Source organism: Mirounga angustirostris, unplaced genomic scaffold (assembly GCF_029215605.1).
Source record: "Mirounga angustirostris isolate CCGP_5_RB_7025 unplaced genomic scaffold, mMirAng1.0.hap1 SCAF_1, whole genome shotgun sequence".
In the NCBI taxonomy this organism is placed as follows: Eukaryota; Metazoa; Chordata; class Mammalia; order Carnivora; family Phocidae; genus Mirounga; species Mirounga angustirostris.
In genome coordinates this window covers 161,484,039-161,505,275 of record NW_026991709.1, presented here as the reverse complement: position 1 = coordinate 161,505,275, position 21,237 = coordinate 161,484,039, and the positions used below count along the sequence as shown (strand labels likewise).

The 21,237-nt window shown below is 46.8% G+C and overlaps 1 protein-coding gene across 1 annotated transcript in view; it reads right to left on the bottom strand.

Moving 5' to 3' along the window:
* Window positions 1-3,733: 3,733 nt before the first annotated feature.
* CUNH3orf20 (chromosome unknown C3orf20 homolog) overlaps window positions 3,734-21,237 on the bottom strand; it is an 81,934-nt gene continuing 64,430 nt past the window's right edge. Inside the window, exons 12-15 of the mRNA XM_045902173.3 lie at window positions 14,134-14,437; window positions 11,891-11,998; window positions 10,101-10,243; window positions 3,734-4,107 (exon numbers count right to left, since the gene is read on the bottom strand). Coding sequence (XP_045758129.2) covers window positions 3,969-4,107; window positions 10,101-10,243; window positions 11,891-11,998; window positions 14,134-14,437 — 694 coding nt within the window. The 3' untranslated portion in view covers window positions 3,734-3,968. The remainder of the gene's footprint in view (window positions 4,108-10,100; window positions 10,244-11,890; window positions 11,999-14,133; window positions 14,438-21,237) is intronic.

The window sequence follows — 21,237 nt, the reverse complement described above, 5'->3', positions numbered from 1 at the left end:
TCTTGCCTTATTATTTTTCAAGAGACCCACTCCAACATGTCTGGAAGCAAAATTCAGGCCATCTCTTTTTTGTTTAGTTATATCTTGTTCTTTGCTTATGTTTTCAGTTCCTTCTTTTGCATATTTAAACATTAAGAAAATATTCATTTTATATTGTCTGAGAAGTCCAATATCCAAAATCTTGGATGTCTAATTTAATGTTTGATATTTTCATTTGCTTTGGCTTACACTTTTAAATTTTGGATTGTGAGCTCAGGCTCAATTGGATTATCTCTGTGGGAATCCTGTGAAGTCTAGGTTGAGAGTGATCATCATCAGAGAGGATTTGTTTGCTTCCACCAAGCATTCTGAGGGGTTCCCAGACCTCAAAGACAGCATGTACGTATATTTAAACCCAAAATCTCTCTGAAGGCAGACCTGGATTATACATTCACATTTAGGTCCAAAACATTTTTTCTCTAAGGCTAAGACATTCAAATTCCCTTGTCATTTTGTGTGTATCAAGGGTCCCAGATTTATATTTAGGAGTCTTATTTAAAGTCTGGTGTCTTGTTCAGGCCCAAGGTTTTTTCTCATGTCTCTCTACAACCATTAAAGCCCAGGTTCTGGGTCACTGAGATTAACAAGACAGCCTCAGGACAGCTGTGGTTTTAATGCTTGCTTAATACTTGGCTTCCTGAGTCCTCTTTTCAGCACCTATAGATTGTCCTTACTACCTTGTGAGCTCCAGTATGCATTAAAAGGATATTTGATTTATGTTATTCAACATTTCTATGTGTTTTGCAATGTGATTTTTTTTTTCAGGCCATTTAATCCATACTATTGTTGGAAATGGAAGTCTGATTTTTGTCTTGCCTGGTTCCCTCTTCCTCTGGCCCTGGGTGGAGGAGAAAGAATGGATTCAGCACCAGGGACTTTGCCTAATGCAACCATATGCTGACTGGCTTTCCTTCCAGTTTTAATTTTCTTTGAGTCTATTCATGATATAGTCTTCCCCTTTCCTGGGCCCTCTACTGGGGCAACTTGAACAAGAATTGGGGAAAGAGTGCTCAGTGATAAGAGCATCCTGTTCCCATTTCTTATAGACCCTGGGGCTACTGACCATTAAGTGGCCCCCTGATTGACTGAGTATCTAGGAGGTGAGTAATTGGGCCACTCCTTACTTTCCTGCTGGCACAAATAGCACACAGCAAGGCCTCCTAACAAAACCTATCCTCTAGGCTCTGGCTCTAATTCTACCCTCACTTCCCCCAAGAAATCTTTCAAAAAACTGAGGCCCAGGTAGAGGAGAGGACTACTCCATGGATGGCAAAGATTGGTAGTTAATTGGCAGTTTGGACCTTTGTGCTAAAGATGTTTTCTGAAGCATCACTTGAGTTCCAAGTGCTGTGATTGATTAATGATGTCTGCAAGGACCCAGGGGGAGAAGCAGGTATGTTGTGTGTTTGCCATCTCTGGAGTGTCCCCTTGAGTCATGCTACACCTTTTTGCTTTAGAAAGCCTTGGACCTCCCTAATCCAAGGAAGATGATGACAGGAGGGAGCTTGAAAGAAAAGTCTAGCTGCTGTAGTCGGACAAGAGTTTATGACTCTTTCAGATAATTTCACATCTTCCCATAATACCTGGTTTGCTGGGGACATTGTCGGGGGTTGAAGCCTTATCCCCCTCTCCTGATGTTTCTGTGGACAAAGAGGCTCCTTCTTTTCTCCCTCCTCCTCAAGAGACAATTTGATTATGTAGCACTGGACATTCACTGGGCCCCATTTCACCAGTGAGAGACTGGCAAATTTTCAGTGTGGCAAGCACCTTGAATTGGGCTGGTGCCTGCCCTTTAGAGACAGTTCTGTGGTCCCTGTGCACGCAGCTTCTGAAGTACATGACTTAACATGCAGGCCCAAGGGTTCAATTCAGGGAAGAAGGTAGGAGGGCCAGTGTCTCCATTCCAGTCTTTACCAGAGTCCTGCCTGAGGGGCTGGAGGGTGCCTGCATGCCAGGACAGAGGTGGAATTTGCTCCCCCTTGCCTTCTAATCCTTGTATGCCCTTGTGCTCAGAGGGGCGGTGTGGGGGGAAGAGTAGTTAGATGCCCAGGACCCCTAGCAAATATCAAGCCCTTACGTATCAAGAGATGCAAGCTTAAGAACATAGCATGCCATTTCAAATCCATTTCTAGGGGAATAAATGTATAATTCAAAACAAGCCTTTGAATGATACAAAGGATAAAAATTCAAATTGAAAAAAGCATCTATTCCAAAGGGGCAGAAGTAGTTAAGTATAGAGCACATCACCAAACACTGCCCACAGATCAGGGCCTGAAGTCTTTTCCAAGTTTGGAGAACCAGGCAGACCCTCTGGGGTCCAGGCCCTGCTCTGGGAAGTGGCTCTTGGGAACCTCAGACAAACAGACCCAGAGCTGGTGACTACCACCAGGGGGTAGTCAGCACATGAGAGGTGGAGAGGGGGCTGCCATCTCTGGGTCCCTGATGCTGGGGAGGACTCTTCAGGCCTGTCAGCTCAGGAAGGGGTGTCTAATCCACCAAAGGGTACTGAGGCTGGGCACATGGGGACATTAACACACTGGGGGCCACAGGCGCTCTGGCTTTCAGGGTACCACCAAGGGGCCCCTGGGCGTGGCCTGTCACCATCTTTTTCATCCCATTCTGTGACCCTTTCCCTTGTTCTCCCTCTTCCCTAGTTTCCTCCTCCCTCAGTCCTCCCCTGGCCCACTTCTTAGTGGCTCTCCAGCTCTCCCTCCATCTTGTCTTCCATCTGTTCCTTCTCTCCTTCTCTGTCTCTCTCCTCCCTCTTCGCTCTCATCCCCTCTTACCCATCTGGGCCAGAAGCAGAGCCCTTTTCCACCCTGTTAAGGGTAGGAGGGCACAATTTAGTCTTATCCACGACCTCCCCAAGGTTAATATACCCTTTGGCTTGGCCCCCTTGGAGTGGGACATCTGTTTCCTTGGGAATGTGGGATTTTCTGGCTGATTTAAATGGTCACAGAGGAAGCTCTGGTTTCCACAGACTCAGCCTAGAACAGGGCTGTGGGGGGGCCTTGTAGGAGCCAGCCTATCCCATGGCCTCAACCAGATGCTGGAGGCACGCTTATTTATTATGCAGAGGCTCAGAGAAAGGGGGTGGGAGGCTTGGGAGGCAGGGCTGGGGTGGATGTGAGAGGAGCTGTGTCCAGGCTTGGAGCTCTGGGTAGCCGTAGGGGCAGCATCATCTCTTGAAGGCCTGTTTTTTCCAGGGGACCGCCTTCTTACTGCCCCTCCTGGCTTTGCTGAGAACAGGCAGATCCACTTCAGGTGGTTTCACTCTAAAAATCAAAATAGAGAGAAGCAAATGCTGGGAAATGGGTGGAGAGAACTGGTGTGGACAGCGCTCAGAGCCCTGCCCTGGCCTGAGCAGAAGTGCACTTGGCCCTCCGCCATGCACAGCTGAAGCCCTCTGGGTGTTGCTCCAACCTGGGGGACCCAGAGGCACCTGTGACCTTTCTAGGTGCTCACAATTTTGCTTTTCTATCTTCAGGAGAATTGGGTGATTTTTACACTCTTGCAGAATACGTAATTCGCTTCAGTTAACATGGCCAAGTTAGTGGACTTTTGGCAGGTCTTGAAGGTTTCTTGCAGGGAGACGGCAGGCAGTCTCTACCGTTCTCAGACTGAGGGTCTGGGTTGTAGGGTTTCACTGCAAAGTCTACAAAAGGTCTCAATCTCCACCACCCAGACCACTGCCTGCAGCTCCGGGAGCAGGCTTGCTGCCCAGCTAGACATGGTATTGATTAAATGGGCCAGATATCAGGGATGGTTGGAGATGACCCACGCCCGGGGCGGGGAGGAGTGACTTGCCCAAAGCTACTTAGCCCCACATGAACTCTGTGGCCTGTGGCAGAGCCAGGGGCCCTGCTGTGAGCCATGCCCATTCTGTTGATCACAGGAGGGCCCCTCAGCCCTGGGGCTGGGGTGGCCACCTACTTCTTCTCAGCTTCAGGAGGGGACTCCTCCATCTTGTCCCCCATGGCCAACGAGGAGAAGCTTTCTTGGATGTCTGCCGATATTGCTTTCTTGGCTGAGTCGGGGTCTTCCAGGACTGGGATATAGGTTGGAATGCTGCAGGGGAGGCAGGGAAGGGAGGGCAAGGCTCAGCAGAGGCACAGCCAGAGGGGGCCCCGAGTAAGTAGCCCCTGCTTGGTACTGCCATTTAGCATTCCAGCTCCAATAGAGAAAAGAGCGCAGGGTTTCTCCTCCCCAGGGTGGGTAAAGGGAGAGCCTGACCCCTGGGGACCCAGAGACTCCCTGGAGCTTGTTTTTTCTGGCCTCTGTTTAAGGTTGGAGTCACCCTGACTCTATGTCAGTGACATCTGTGCACCCAGCACTGACCACCGGTGGGGCAGGAGGGCTCCGTAAGTGAGCAAAGGAGAGAGCACAGGAGGCCAAGGAAATAAGCCATTATGTAGAGTCTTACGGGCTGCTTGTGTCCCCCTCCCCAAACTCAAAGGTTGGTGGAGTCCTAACCCCCAGTACCCTAGAATGTGACCTTATTTGGAAATAGGATTATTGCAGATGTAATGAGTCAAGAGGAAGTTATACCGGAGTAGGGTGGACCTCTAATTCAACATACCTGGTGTCCTTATAAAAAAAGGGGGTAATGTGGACACAGATAAACAGATGGGAGGACACCACGTGAAGCCTGGAGTAATAATGCTGCCACAAGCCAAGGAACTACCAGAAGCCAGGAGACTGGCCTGGAGCAAGGCCTTCCCTAGCACCCTAGCACTTCTCTGCCTACACCTCTGTCTCTGGCCTCCAGAACCATGACATAATATATTTCAGTTTAAGCTACTCAGTTTGTGGACCACTGTTACAGGAGTCTTAAGAAACTAATGAATACAGAGACAGGACAGGCCCTGTTGTTTCATTGTTTCTTCGTATTTATTGAGCCCCTGCTATGCCACTTGCTTGAGGGCAAGGCATTTTGGGGACAAGAGACGAGCAGGGGGGAGGGGAGAGGAGGGCATCTTCCATCATTTTGAAAACGCTAGAAAAATTTAAAATGGAGGTATGGACTGAGCTGGCTCCCCTGTCCCCTTTGGTCCCATTTGGACAAAGGTGGTAGGAAAGTAGATTCTGGGAGTGGGTCTCTTGAGACTTCCTGAGCACCATGGTGGTGCTAAGGACTCTTACTCCTGTCCCCACGCCCCACCCCACCCCACCCCCACATGGGTCACAGCTCAGTACTTCCTAGGGACTCAAAGCACAGGTAAATGGAGAAATGGGAATCCATCCGAGTGGGGCACTGGAAAAGCACCCCTAGGTGAGAGCTTCCAATAGCAGGTTACAAGATGAGAGAGTCAGGGTGACCAGGATGTGGGGAGCATCAGCAGTGTCCCCAGGTGAGGCCCTCCACCAGGCCTGGGGCTGTTGACAAATGAAACGTACTGGCCGCTGGGGAAACCGTCTCCTCTGCCTGGCCCTGGGCGGATGGAGAATGGGACCAGTGTTACCAGAGCAGAGAGGGTGGGCTTTGAAGACCAAATCAGCCCTCGCCCTGGGAGCTCGCTAACAGGGGAAAACAGCCCCTTTCCTTCCCCCTCCCTCAGCTAAAAGCACCCACAGAGCATCTTCCCTAACCCCCCACTTTTAAGTTGTGGTTAAAAGTACAGAACATAACATTTATCCATTTTCCAATGCATACTTTAGTGGCATTAAGTACATTCACATTGCTGTAGAGCCATCACCACTATCTACCGCCAGACTTTTTCATCTTCCCAAACTGAAACTCTGTCCCCATTAAATACCAGCTGCCCATTGTTCCATCCCCAGCCCCTGACAGCCACCACCCTATCTGTCTCTGTGCATTTGACTCCTCTGTGGTCCTCATGTAAGTGCAATCATGCGGTGTTTGTCCTCTTGTGACTGGCTCATTTCACTGAGCATAATGTCCTTGAGGCGCATCCATGTTGTAGCTTGTGATAGGATTTCCTTCCTTTTTAAGGCTGAGCAATATTCCACTGTATGCACAGAACACATTTTTTTTTATCCGTTTATCCACTGATGGACACTTGGGTTGCGTCCTCTTCTTGGATATTATGAATAATGCTGCTATGAACACAGGTGTACAAATATCTCTTTGAAACCCCACTTTCAGCTCTTTTAGGTAGCTACCCACAAGTGAAATTGTTGAATCATAACGCTGTGTAACTGTTTCCACAGTGGCCACGCCGTGTCACATCCCCGCCCGCAGCTCACGCGCCTTCCAGTATCTCCACAGCCTCGCCAAAACGTGCTGTTTTTGTTTTTTTGATAGTAGCCATCCTAATGGGTATGAGGTGGTATTTCACGGTGGTTTTGACTTGCATTCCTCTAATGATTAGTTCCCTTTACTCATTTTCTTATCGATTTCTGCGTCTTTGGATTGGCCAAGGTAAAGCAGGTAGAGATCATGTTCACTTCCAAATCCCCAGTGCTGAGCACGAGCCCGGGCAGGCAGTAGGAGGGGCACGACTTTTGGGTTAAAATCGAGGGCTGCTTCTGGGGAGAGGAGCCTCCCTCACAGGAGGTATATGAGGAGCGGCCAGAGGACCATGGCCACTGGTTATCAGTAGACCCTCTGTCAATCAGCCCTTCCTCAGTCTGACCTGACCTCTGCCTCCCGGGGATAAAATCAGCTCGGGGTCATCATTCAGTGAACATGTCCCCAGGGGGTTCTATGTGCCAGGCCCTGGGGCTGAGCAAAGGACACAAAGAGAAGGGAGGTGGGCCGTGTGATGCAGGACACCCGGCTTAACAGGTACAGAGAGACCTTCAGCCCTTCCCAACCCACAGCTGTCTCTGCGGCTGGCTCCTCTGAGTGCCCAGTGAGCAGCGCAGGCCTTCTGGAGCTGTCCTCCAGCTCTGCCCACTTCCCTGCATTTACTCTGCAGACCTGTATCCTCTCCCTCTCAGCTCCCTGCCTCGAGTCCTCCCACTAGAGCTGTACAGAACCAAGCAGATCGGAAGTCTACTCTGGCAAGGAAGAAATGATTCCCGCCCAGAGACAGTGAGGGCCCCCCCACTAGCTGTGAATGTGAGGCTGTCTGCCAGCCCCCTCTTGTAACAGAGGACCCAGAAATGAAAACACTAGAACTCCAGGAAGAGCATCTCCCTTGGGCTACACCGACAGCGCTGACTTCTAGGTTGTTTTTCAGCATGGCGCTCTGTCATGCTGGCACTTTCCATATCCACTGACCATAAACCTCCCAAACCACTGCTTGGCGGCTGAGCCTCCTGCGAACCTCCATTCTGTCATCCTTCCCCACCTAGGGCACAACTGATCGATCAGCCTTCCACGAACACATCCAAGTTACATATTTAGGGGAAAAGTGGACAGGCCAAACACAGAGGTCTGCCCTTCAGGCTAATCACCACTTGCTGGTGATCACTTGGCCGAACAAGCATCTGCTTGAGCCTCATCCAACCATCTTGTTCGTAAGGACATCAAGAGATCTCACCCAGTGTCTTCCTTGAAGTTATTCTAGGCCGACAGCATGTCTCACTCCTATTCTAGTTACCCTGCTGGAAGAGGAATCGGACCAGTGGCTGGCTGTAGAACACGTCCAAAAATTCTTTGACACTCCTCCCATCAAGAGGTGTGGTCTCATTCCCCTCGTTTGAATATGGGCTGGTCCTAGGGACTCATGTGCAGTGCAAGGTGATGCTACCTGACTTAGGAGGCAACACAGGTCCCACCTGGCTGCATCTCAGGACACTTGCTTTGGAACTGAGCCACCCACCATGTCTGAGGAAGCCCAGGCCACACGGATAAGCCAGGTGGTAAGTGTTCTGGCTGAAAGTCTGCATGGATGGCCAGGTATGGGAATGAGCAAGTCTTTGAGATGACTCTGGCCACTGTCATCTTCTGACGTGACCACATGAGAGACCCCAAGCAAGCACTACCTAGCTGAGCCCCATCAGCCCCCAGACCCTCAGAGACAATAATAGGAAATGGCTGTGTGGTTTTACATCACTGAGCTTGAGGTGGTTCCTTTCACCTCAAGCTTTTATGTAGATAAAAGAGCTGTTGTTATGGCAACATTTTCTTGTCAAATTCCATTCCTTTTTTTCTCTAAGTGCTTTCAAACTGCCAACCTAATAGGCCATTCTAGAATTAAGAGGAGTCCTACTGGTTTATAATCTCAGGAATCCTCCCCCTTCCACTTTCAAAAACCTAGACTGTGCATGAATGTGTGTGTCTGTGTGTGTATCTCTGTGTGTTTTTGTCTGTGTGTGCATCTGTGTGTTTGTGTGTCTCAGTGTGTCTGTGTGCATGTCTCTGTGTGCATCTGTGTGTGTGTCTGTATGTGTGTGTCTGTGTTTGTGTGTGGGTAGTTTGCTGATTCTCTCCCCACCATTCCTCAAAAACTTACTGAAATCTGTTGTAAGCATGAAGTCCTTTCAGAACCCTTGTATGTAACAAATTAGGAGCCTAGAATTCATTTTAGCAATAATAACAGCACTAACAACTGTAACTTATAACCTCTCAATAAATGTTTGTGATGTGCCAGAATTTCTCACCTACCTAACTCATCTAATCCGCACAACCCAGGGCAATGAAAACTGCTCATTCTTGCTTTACAGACAAAGCAGCTGAGGCAGAGAGGGTAAACGGTCCTTGCAAGGACAGTGGCAGCCAAATGAAGAGCTACATCTCCTTGTAACTGGTTTTGGCCTCTCTCACTCCGCATCTACCACACCCACAAGCACCCCATCCATTAAATGTCTCTTGAAATGCCTTTGCTTGCTGTTTTTGGCATCTGCCAGTGGCCTCCGCCGCTCATCTTCAGTTTGGGCCTTCTGGATGGCATCCTCCCCATCGTTCTTTCTTGAACCTGAGCAGACCCACAGCCTCCGTTTCCCTTTTTCCCTGGGACTGTCAATGAGCTAGCTGGTCTTGAAGGACCCCCAAGCCCTCCTTGAGTCTTCAGCGGTGGGGTCTCAATGACTTTCTTCTCTGCACCTGGCAGCATCTGCCCTTCCTGATGTCCCCGGGGCTCCTGGGGATCCTGCCTTCTCTACTAAGCGGTCTAGGATGCTGGGGTCAGGGTGTGACCTCTATGGTTCCTTCTAGAGGAACCTGTTTAGGGTCAGGCAGACATTCTGGCACAGCTCAAACTCAGTGCGCTGGGGAGAAATTGGCGTCAGGACTCCTAGAAAGCTGAGGGGCCTGGTGGGAACAGGTTGGGTTGCTGTCCACTCAGCGTGCTAGGGGTGCAGGCAGAGGGAGCCCCTGTGCACAGGCAGGCAATGCTTTGGCCTTTGGTGTGTTTGCTCCTCATTGTGGTTTATATGGCACTTCGGCAAACACACTTTCATAAGAGGTGGGATTTACCATCCTCATTTTAAAGGTGAAGACAATGAGGATTAGGGAGGCAAATGGACCCCTGGCTTATAAAGAGCAGAGTTGGGGCTCCCGCCTCGTCTTGGGACCCCTGACCCAGTAAGGTTTACACTGCACTGTACAGCCCAGGCATTCCAGAATCCACTCCTAACATAGGCTCTAGCAATGTCATAAATTGTGGGCTCCTTCCCTGGACCAGGCTGCATGCTTCTTGAGCCAAGAGACCAACCTTTGTTCATCTCACCCAAGCTAGGCCTGGGAGGCACTCAATAGATGGGCATCACCTGGTTGAAAAACCTGCAGTCAGTGGCCAAGAGGCAGTCTTAAGCCAGCACCACCCCATTTCCCTTCACAAGGGTCTGAGCTCACTTCCTGAGGAACCCTTGTCTACGTGGCCCTGCTGGTAAACAGAGAAGCAGGACTGGGATGGGGTGTGATGGGGAAAAAGGTGGAGGTGTCCCTAGGACCCCTACCCAAACCTGTCTTCATGAGCCTCCCTGCCCCAGAAACCAGCACTGTGCAAACCATCCCGTGTCCCCCTTTCTCCAAGAGGGACCTTTCCCCCAACTTGTGTCCCAGAGAAACCAACAACATGGCCTCATTCCCCCTTGCCACCTGTGAAGTCTTCTGCTTGCTGCCAGCTTCTTTCCCCACCAGTGTCCCTTCCAGAGCAAGGTCTCCTCCCACCCCATGCCTGCCCCTGCATCCTGAGTTTTTCCTGTTTTACCTAAATTTGTAGTTGTCTGGCAGGAAGTAGCCCATCTTGCAGTCTTGTTGAGCCTGAAAGATCTGTTTCAGCAGATTCTGCCTGCTAAAGCCATATCCATTCAAAATGCAGCCACCAAAAAGGAGCTTCCCCCCTGCGAACATCTGTAGACACACAGGAAGGACATGGCGGGAGAGGCCCTCAGCACACCAGCACTGAATCTCAGGCCAGTGCCATGGGCTCTTAGAGCTTGTGCCAGAAGCCAGGCCTTTCTCTGATGGTTTCAGCAGTGGGGGGAAGGGTGCTGCCCTCCCGAAGCCGCCCAGGGAAGTGTGGCTGAGCCTGTTCCCCATCAAGTCCTCCCAAGTCAGATGGCAGCCCCACCATCCCAACCTTTGCCCCCTGCTGGCCCACCTGCTCAGATGCCACTTCACACACAAGCGCTCCAGAGCCCTGGGGCTGGAAGGGTTTCTTCCTGCTCAGAGGGCCCCACCACACCCACCTACAGCTGACTGGACCACTTATCCCTATGCACTGATCAACTGGTCCCATGGGATGGGAGCCTCTGGAGGGCAGGGATCTTGTCCTACTGCTCTCTGAACCCCCACCCTCTAATGTCTGTCTCCAGCAAGTAGACACGTGTCCAAAGATTTTTGTGCAAGGATATCCATTAGAGTGTTATTTGGTATGTCCCCTCTACCCCTGCCCGGCCAACATGGAAATAACCTAAATGTCCAACAAAAGGCTCATAGGTAGAGAAATCAAATGTCAGATTCTTATGCAGTGGTTAAAATAACAATTTAAAAAAGCAGTACCCCCAAAGTCAGAAAAAAGACTAAAAAAGCCAGAGGCCATAATGTTAGCAGGGGTGTGCCCCAGAGCTTCCAATTGTGCTGAATCTAGCAGGTGCCCAGTACATACTTGCTGCATAAGGCAATCTGGGTAATACGGGGAAGTCATTATTTTCTAAATTGTATATTCTTTTTTTTTAAGATTTTATTTATTTATTTATTTATTTGTCACAGAGAGAGAGAGAGAGTGCGAGAGAGAGAGAAGCAGGGGAAGTGGCAGGTGGAGGGAGAAGCAGGCTCCCCGCTGAGCAAGGAGCCCAATGTGGGGCTTGATCCCAGGACCCTGAGATCACAACCTGAGCCGAAGGCAGATGCTTAACCAACTGAGCCACCCAGGCACCCCTCTAAATTGTATATTCTAAACTTTCTACAATGAATATATATTTTTTTTACAATGCCCTGTTTTTAGTAAAAAGTTACTTAGAAACAGATGAAGAGGGGGGTGCCTGGGTGGCTCAGTAAGTTAAATGTCCAACTCTTAATTTCGGTTCAGGTCATGATCTCAGGGTCCTGGGATTGAGCCCTGCATGGGGCTCCTCACTCAGTGGGGAGTCTGCTTGAGGATTCTCTCTCCCCCTCTCCCTCTGTCCCTCTCCCACTCATGCTCTTTCTCTCTCTCTAATCAATCAATCAATCAATCAATCAATCTCTAAAACAAAACAAAGCAAAAAAACCAGATGAAGAGAATTTGGTTCTCTAGGTTAGGTGTGCCCTGCTCCCTTGAGTCTTCCAGGATGAGGGATGGATGGGGTCAGGCTGGGAACAGGAGACTGGACTCCAGCCCTGACTCTATAAGCTGGGTGACTCTCAGTCAGGCCTTCTGCTCTCTGGGCCTCAGATCTCACAGACCCTCTCTCTTTCTCCCTCCCATATCTGTGATTCCACAAAGGTAGGGGCTGTGGGAGACAGGGGCTGTTGGCAGGCAATTGGCGGTGAGTGCCCCCCTTGGCCCCAGCTCACCAGAACCATCCCTGGCACCACAGCATACTTCTTCACCAGCAGGGGTGGGTCCTTCTGCAGAGAGCTGTCCAGGTCATACCGCAGCAGGCGGTATGGGTCATGCCGGCACTGCCAAGACAGAAGTAAGTGCCCATCAATCCTATGCCAAGAGGATGCACTCAGATTCCTGCATTCTCAGGCTGACCAGGTTCCATGGAGTCCTGGAGCCCCATTCAACACGGTCTCCCAACTCCTGCTCAACAGGCTGTTCAGCTCCCACATGCACACCTCCCATGACCATTGCCATGATCATCTAGGTCCATCTAGGGCCTTCTGCTGGTGAAGGTTGTCATGGAGATAACTGCCCCCCACCACATGACAGCCACTAGCTCCACCCTCTAAGGGTCTGCAGGACTTGACTGTTCCCTCTGCCTGGAAGTAGCCATGTTGGAGATTTGAAGGTATACCATATTCATGGGTGTACCCATTTTCAGGATTCCTCCACCCTCTACCACTGCTGGCTGCCCTCTGGATACCTCGCTGTCATTAGATCCAGTGCTGGGACCTGAATCAAACCTACATCTCAAGGTGGGGCCTGGTCAAGCCAGAGTAAAGGGGGTCTCTTTCTCTTCCTTATTTCTGGATGCTACAAATCCATTAAAATAGCTCATGTATAATGTTTTCTGGTTTAATCTGCCTTTTATTCCAGGTGCCTCCAGCTGTCCTGCCTGATGTTTCTATTTAAAATGTGAAATCCAGAACTATATCTGGCATTCTAGCTTTCGGAGTAAGACAATGTTAAGGAACATTTCTGTCTTAATCACACACACTGGGATGGTGAAACCAGAGTCACTGTGAAACCTGACACCTCCCTCCAGAACTGTCCTCCACACTCCTCAAATCCCACTGCCCACTCCTATCTCAGATTCAAGGTCAGGCCCTGTCCCCATTCATGCTACTCAGAGCTGGGCTGGACTGCCATGCATCTTATGCTTACAGATAACTATTAATGAAAAATTAATAGCCTTGAGGTAAACTAAAGTCACCTCTAAGTTCCCATGTGGGCAGGGATCCTATGTCTATACACCGATGAGCACAGGGCAGGACTCAATAAGTGTTCACTAAGTCTATGTAAATTGGGGGTGACTCTAGAATACACAGCTTGGATGTACAAGACTAGTAAAAAGGCTTTTGGTGTCTGATCAGAAGGGTTCCAATGCCAAGCTCCTGGCACTGGCTGAAGTGCAGGCACAAGGGTGGGCACATAGGGTCAGGGAGGCCATGGTCCTGGGAGGAGAGCTGGAGAGGGTATCCCCAGGGCAGATACAAAAACTTGGAAGTCAGGACTGCAGTAAAGGGAGAAGGGGCAGATAGTGGAACAGAGAGGGCATAGGGCCAAGAGGATTTGAAAGAAGTCACCAGGTAGACACAAAGCTAATGTGCTCACATGGCATCCTCTCCTCCAGTTGGAGTGGGGATAGGGTCACCCCTGAACTGTGATAAACCTGCCATGGAAGGTTACTGAGGGAGGATGATGATGAGACTCAGGAACGACCCTGCAGGCAGGACAGGACCAGGGGGTGTTCTATGTGCCCCTGCAGATCCTTGAGACTTCAACCACAATGAACAGGGACCTCAAGCGCCCCTTTCCCTGACCACCTTTGCACAGGCTGCTGCCTCTGATGGGAACACTCGAACCCTCTCATCCTGGGAGACTCTCCCTGACTCTCTGGAGGTGGCAGGCCCTGCTCCCAGCTCCTGAACCCCCCGGAGCTGGCCTTTCATGGCCCTGCTCAGGGCTGCTATAGCTGTTGCCCCACCATGCTGGGAGCCCCTCTGGGCCTGGCACGGGGCCAGCACACAGTAGGTCCTCAGCCACAGTCTATGAACATTCTTGAGTCCTGAGTATCCATTGGGGAGTCCATCTCTGCTCCAAGTACTCACACCAATACATAACCACACGCTATGGGGAGTGCTCTGGATGAAAATGGCAGAAAAGATCTCAAGGTCAGAACGAGCACCCACTTTGATGTGGTGACATTCGTCTCCGGACAGGAGGATGAGTCAGAGAGAGAGAAGACAGGCGAAACATGGCAGATGGTGTGTTGAAGAGTGTGTGCAAAGGCCCCAAGGAGAAAAGGAAGTGAAAGGGGGCCCATGTGCTGAGGCCGAAGGGCAGCCTCTCAGCCAGATGCTCAGTCAGTCCTAGCGCCCCTGGGGGGCGGTCTTCCCTTGAGGCCGCCCGAGCTGGGCCCTGGACCAACCTGGATGCAGGGCGAGGCGCGGCCCTGCTGCCGGTGACTGTGGAGTGTGTCGAGCAGCCACTGGAGCTGTGCGGTGCTGGTGGGGTTCTGGCTTGAGACTATCCCAAACACCAGTACCTGGCTGGGGTCTCGGGGTGCGGACAGGAAGCGCTCCAGCTCCACATCCGTTACCAAGGGTGCCTTCACCGTGCACCGGCAGCCAGCCCGGATGTCTTCCTTGCGAATGAGCTTCCGCAGCACCAGCGGGCAGTCGGAGGGCGAGGCTGCCCACCTGGTAGGGCTGCGCACCTCTCCAGACTTTCCTCTGCAATGAGGAACAAGTGGGCAGGTGCTCAGTGGGCCAGTGCTCAGGCCTTGGATGGAGCCCCCTCACTTCTGTGTGCCTCAGTTTCCTCAGGTACAAAACTGGTGACTCCTTTATCCAACAAAAACTTTGGAGGCATCCTGAACCCCTTTCTTTCTCTGACACCCCACATCCCATCCAAGTTACCAAGAAGCCTGTCTGCTCTACACTCAAGAATGATCTAGAATCCACCCACTTTCCTGCTCCCCCACTCCTACTGACATGGCCCAAGCCACCATCATTTCTTGCTTGGATGCCTGCAAGGGCCTCCTAATGGCACTCTGCTTTCTTCCCTGGCCCCTCTTCAATCTATTCTGCACACACCAGACTGAGGGATCCTGGCTCCTGTTAGAACCCAAGTCACGTCACGTCACGTCACGTCACGTCACGTCACTATTCTCTTTGAAACCCTCCAGTGGCGTTCCATCTTTCACAGAATAAAAGCCTAACTCCCTATGATGCCCTTACAGGCTGTACATGATCTGGCCTCCTTCCTCAGCCCCTTGCCCTCCCTTACTCTCCAATATTCTCACCTTTGTTTATTTTGCTCAGCTGCTCTAGCCTCTGCTTATCCTCCAACCTCAGGGCCTTTGCTCTTGCTGTTCCTTCTGCCTGCCTGGCTCTTCCCCCAGGCAGCCACACAACTCACTTTCCTTCCCACCTCCTTTATGTCTTTGTGCAAATGCCACCTTCTCAGAGTGGCTTTCTCTGACTGTCCTATTTGGAATTGCATCTCTCAACCCTCAATACTCTTTCCCTGACTATTTTTCTCCTTATCATTGCTCATTAGCTAATATACTATACATTTTACTTATTTTGATTATTGTACTTCTCTATCCCAACAGAACATAAATTTCATGAGTGAGTTCATGAGTTTGGAGTGTTTTGCTTAGTGAAATAAATTGTAGTTCTTGGCAAATAGTAAAGATTCAATAGAGATTCAAAAAATATGCAAATACTAACCAGGTACCTACTATGTGCCAGACACTGCACTGGGTTGTCTCAATGTTGTTGTATTTAGATGGGAATGAGCACCATTCAAATATAAAGTCCTGCTATGATTTTATTTATCATTACTACTGCCTTACATTGTGGTTAGCATTGTATGCATCCACAGTCCCTGGCAAAGACACTGTCTTGGCTAATTTTGTAATAATCCCCTGTGATAGCCTGGGCAGAAACTATTATCACTGTTTACAGATTGGGAAACAGAAAATTCCCACTGGGTGAATGCGTTGCTCATGTTCATACAGTGATTAAGTGACAAGGGCTAGAATTAAAAACCAGGTCATCCTAAAACAAGAGCAATGCCAGTAATTTAACTACTCATATTTTCACAGAAGCTACCTGATACTAATAAACACTTGCTAAACTTAAGAATATCTCTTCTTCAAGAACATGAATATCTTGGGGGGAAAAGGTTAGATCTATTAATCACAACTTACTAAGTTAAGATAAATCCAAAATGGATCAAGAATTTAAATGTGAGATGCAGCCATCAAAAGGAATGAGATCTTGCCATTTGCAACGACGTGGATGGAACTGGAGGGTATTATGCTGAGCGAAATAAGTCAAACAGAGAAAGACATGTATCATATGACCTCACTGATATGAGGAATTCTTAATCTCAGGAAACAAACTGAGGGTTGCTGGAGTGGGGGGTGGGGTGGGAGGGATGGGGTGACTGGGTGATAGACACTGGGGAGGGTATGTGCTCTGGTAAGCACTGTGAATTGTGCAAGACTATTGAATCTCAGATCTGTACCTCTGAAACAAATAATGCAATATATGTTAAGAAAAAAAAAAAGAAGAAGAAGAAGAAGGTAGCAGGAGGGGAAGAATGAAGCGGGGGAAATCGGAGGGGTAGACGAACCATGAGAGACGATGGACTCTGAAAAACAAACTGAGGGTTCTAGAGGGGAGGGGGGTGGGAGGATGGGTTAGCCTGGTGATGGGTATTGAGGAGGGCACGTTCTGCATGGAGCACTGGGTGTTATGCACAAACAATGAATCATGGAACACTACATCTAAAACTAATGATGTAATGTATGGGGATTAACATAAGAATAAAAAAAAAAGAATTTAAATGTGAGAAAATTAAGCCATAAACATTCTAGTAGAAAATAGGGATGAATCATCTTATAATTTTAGAGTAGGTAAAGCCTTTGATAATTAGGATTCCAAAGTCCAGAAGTCATGATAGAAAAAGACTGATAAATTTAACTACACAAAAGAAAAATGAAAAAATCTGAGTGGCAAAACCATTACAAAGACAAATGACAAATGACAAACTGGGAAATATGTATATGAAACTCCCATCACAGACAAGTGGTTCATTTCCCTACTATGTAAATAACTGTAAATGAATTAGAAAAAGTTAATAACCCAGCAAAATATGAACAAAGTAAGTGAATACACAATTCACAGAAAATTATAAGAGTGATTTTTTAAAAGATTCATCCATTTATTTGAGAGAGAGAGTATGTGTGTGTGAGCAGGGGGAGGGGCAGAAGGAGAGGGAGAGAATCCTCAAGCAGACTCCCTGCTGCGCACAGAGCCCTACATGGGGCCTGATCCCATGACCCTGAGATCATGACCCAAGCTGAAATCAAGAGTTGGATGCCCAACCAACTGAGCCACCCAGTGCCCCAAAAATGATTTTTAAAATTATACAAATATAAGACTGACATTGCCAAAAATGGCAAAGTAGAGAACTCCAAATCTATGTCCCTTCACTAAAGCAACAATTAAGCTGGCAAAAACTGTCAGAATCAACTTTATCAGAGCTCTGAAAACTAACTTAAAAATTTACCACAGTCAGGGCAATGCTTAATGAGGAAAGAAACTGCTCTATTTTGGTAAGAGAGTACTGTGGTGTTTTAACTTACTCACTTCCTATCCCCCACTCCCCAGCTTGGTGGCATCTGTGGGGATGGCAGCTCATGTTCCTGGTGTGGTTTGCTGATACCAGAGAGGGTATTATGGACTTTTCTCTCAAGTAACTGTGATTACATGGTTTGACGTGTCTGGAGATTCCCTGAAGGACTGGCTAAGGAGCTTACTTTTGTTTTGCCCACCTTGGAACTTTCTCCTGGACAACATCTCTCAAAATCATTTAAAAGGAAATATAAGAGACACAACCTCCTGGTGCAAGGGATAACAGACAGGCACACAGTACAGAAATGAAAAAAACCTGAGAGGATGATGCTGGGGGAAAAATACATGAGGGAATAAAGACTTTGAAAGTTTCCACATATACTAGGGAATCTAAAGGGGCACATGCATGCCCAGGGTTGGAACCATGTTTAGAAAAAGCTTGAGAACACCCTAGTCTTTCACATCTGGCTGACCTTTGGTCTCTGCACATGTGAGACATGAAAGACAAAGCAGAGATGTAAACAGCCTGGCTAAAAGCACTGAAGGAGTGTACCTCAACACAGTTAATCTGCAAAGACTGGGAGAGTGTTTTTTGTTTTTTTGGCTCCAGGTATTTAAGAAGTCTGTCAAATTTCACTAGTTGACCACTAAGTTAACCAGAGACTTTATGATCACACATGACAAAAAAAGTAGTCTTTATAACAGTAGTCTGGGAAAGTCACTAAACAACTACAAACTACGAGCAACAAAAACAAACCCTGGAGAGAGGGAAGAATTTGATTTCCAGAGTTACCACATTATAATATTAAAATATTCAGTTTTCAGCAAAAAGTTATGAAGCACTCAAAGAAAAAAGAAATTAAGAAAAACTATCCCTGAGGAACTCCAGCTATTGGACTTACTAGATAAAGATCTTTAAATCAACTGTCCTAATTATGCCCAAAGTACTAAGGAAACTAGGAATGAATAACTAAAGGAAACCAGGAAAACAATGTCCTACCAAACAGGGAATATCAATGAAGAAATAAAAAGTATAAAATAAGCCAACTAGAAATTTTAGAGTTGAAAAGTATAATAAATGAAATGAAAAATTCAACAGCAGATCTGAACAGTCAGGAAAAAGAATCAGCAAACTTGAAGACAGGCCAATTAAGATTATCCACTCTTAGGAACAGGAAGAAAAAAGAACAGAGAAAAATTAATAGAGCCTCAGTTACATGTGGGACTCCATCAAGAATGCCAAGATAAACTCAATGGGAGTTGGGAAGTTGCCCTTGGGAAGGACAAGAAAGACAGGAGCAGAAAGAGTATTTGAAGGAATAATTGCCAAAAACTCTTCAAATTTACAGAACTCTAAGAAGCTCAACAATCTCTAGGTAAGATAAATTCAAAGAGATCTACAATGAGACACAATTGTTGAAAGTCAAAGACAAAAAGAGAATCTTGAAAGTAACAAAAGTGGTTCATCACATACAAGGGATCCTTAATAAGATTAACAGCTAATTTCTCATAAAATATCATGGAGGCTGGAAGGCAGCAGAATGACATATTTAAAGTGCTAAAAAAACAAAAACAAAAACAAAACTCTCCAACAAAGAATTCTATATTAAGCAAATTTATCTTTCAAAAATAAGAGAGAAGTCAAGATATTCCAAGATAAATAAAAGCTGAGGCAGTTTGTCACTAGTAGACCTACTGCAAAAGAAATGCTAAAGTGCCTTAAATTGAAATGGAAGAATACTAGACAGTAACTTGAAACTATATGAAGAAATATAAAACACTGTAAAGGTAACTATATAAGTAAATATAAACCCAGCATAATTATATTTTCAACTCCTCTATTTTTTTCCTATATGATTCAAAAGACAAATACATAAAACAATAATTATAAATCTATGTTAATTGGGCACACGATGCATAAAGATGTAGTTTTTGGCAACAAAACATGGTAGGGGGGATGAGTTTGTATAGGAGCAGAGATTTTGCAGACTTTTGAAGCTAAGTTTATATTAATTCAAGCTAGATTGTTATTGTAATACCCAGACCAACTACTAAGAAAATAACTAAAAACTATATAGAAAAGGAAATAAGAAGGGAATCAAAATTGTATGTAGGGCACCTGGGTGGCTCAGTTGGTTAAGTGTCCGGCTCTTGATTTTGGCTCAGGTCATGAGACTGAGCCCCATGTCAGCCTCCACACTCAGCATGGAGTCTGCTTGAGATTCTCTCTCTCCCTCTTCCTCTGCCCCTCCCCCACTCACATTCTTTCTCTCTCTCTCTAAAACAAAACAAATAAATAAAATCATTTAAAAAACTGTATGCATTAATTAGGGCTCTCCAGAAACAGTATATATATATAGGATATATATGGATATATATCAGAGAAAATTTATTACAGGAGCTGGTTCCTGTGATTATAGAGGCCAAGAAATCCCACAGTCTGCTGTCTGCAAACTTCAGAGCCAGGAAATCCAGTAGTATAATTTAATCTGAGCCCAAAGACCTGAGAACCAAGGGAACCAATGGTATAATTCTTAGTCCAAGGCCAAAGGCCTAAGAACCAGGAGGCTGTTGTGTAAGTCCTAGAGTCCAAAGACCCAAGAACCAGGAGCTCTGATGTCTGAGGGCAGGAAGAAATGGACTTTCCAGCTCAAGAAGAGAGAGAAGGAATTCACTTTTCCTTTGCTTTTTTTGTTTTATTCAGGCCCTCAGTAGATTCGATGATGCCCACCCCCATTGGTAAAGATGGGTCTATTTACTCAGTCTACGGAATCAAATGCTAATCTCTTCCAGAAACACATTCACAGACACACCCCAAAATACTGTGTCCCCCTTATCCTAGTCAAGTTGGAACAAAATTAAGCATCACACCATACACCAACACACATAAAAAGAATAAAAACAAAAGTCAACAATGGAGGAATTGAGGAACAAAAAAATGTAAGATTTATGGAAAACCAATAACAAAATGGAAGAAGTAAGTCCTTAATAGTGATTACTTGTAAATGTAAATGGATTAAAATCTTCAACAAAAGTCAGAGATTGGCAAAATGGAAAAGAAAAAAACAACCCATGATCTAACTATATGCTCTCTATAAGAGACTCAAAGATACAACTAGGTTGCAAGTAAAAGGATAGAAATAAACTCCAAGCAAATAGTAACCAAAAATGAACAGGTGTGGCTAAGCTAATACCAAACAAAACTGTACTTTAAGTAAAAAATTATTTCAGGAGACAAATAAAGCATTATATATCAAAAACAGGGTAATTCTCACTAGAAATGCAACAATTATGAATATATATGCAATATGACAATACAGCTTCTAACTACATGAAGCAAAAACTGACAGAATTGAAGGGAGAAACAGATAATTCTATTCTAATTCTAGTTGGAGATTTCAACATTCTATTTTTTTTTTTTTTTTAAAGATTTTATTTATTTATTTGAGAGAGAGTGAGAGAGAGAAAGAGCACAAGAGGGGGGAGCGGGAGAGGGAGAAGCAGACTCCCTGCTGAGCAGGTAGCCCGATGCGGGACTCGATCCCAGGACTCCAGGATCATGACCCGAGCTGAAGGCAGTCGCTTAACCAACTGAGCCACCCAGGCGCCCCTCTATTTTCGATAACAGACAGAACAAGTATAAAAAAGATGAACAAGAAAATAGACAATTTAAAGAATACTTTAAGTCAACTAACCTAAAAGACATGGATAGATCATTTAACTCAACTATAGCAGAATACACATTCTTCTCAAGTGCACATGGATCATTCTCCAGCATAAACTATATATTCACCCATCAAAAAGTCCCAATAAATTAAAAAAGAATGAAATCATACAAAATATTTTCTCTAATAACAGTGGAACAAAATTAGAAATCACTAACA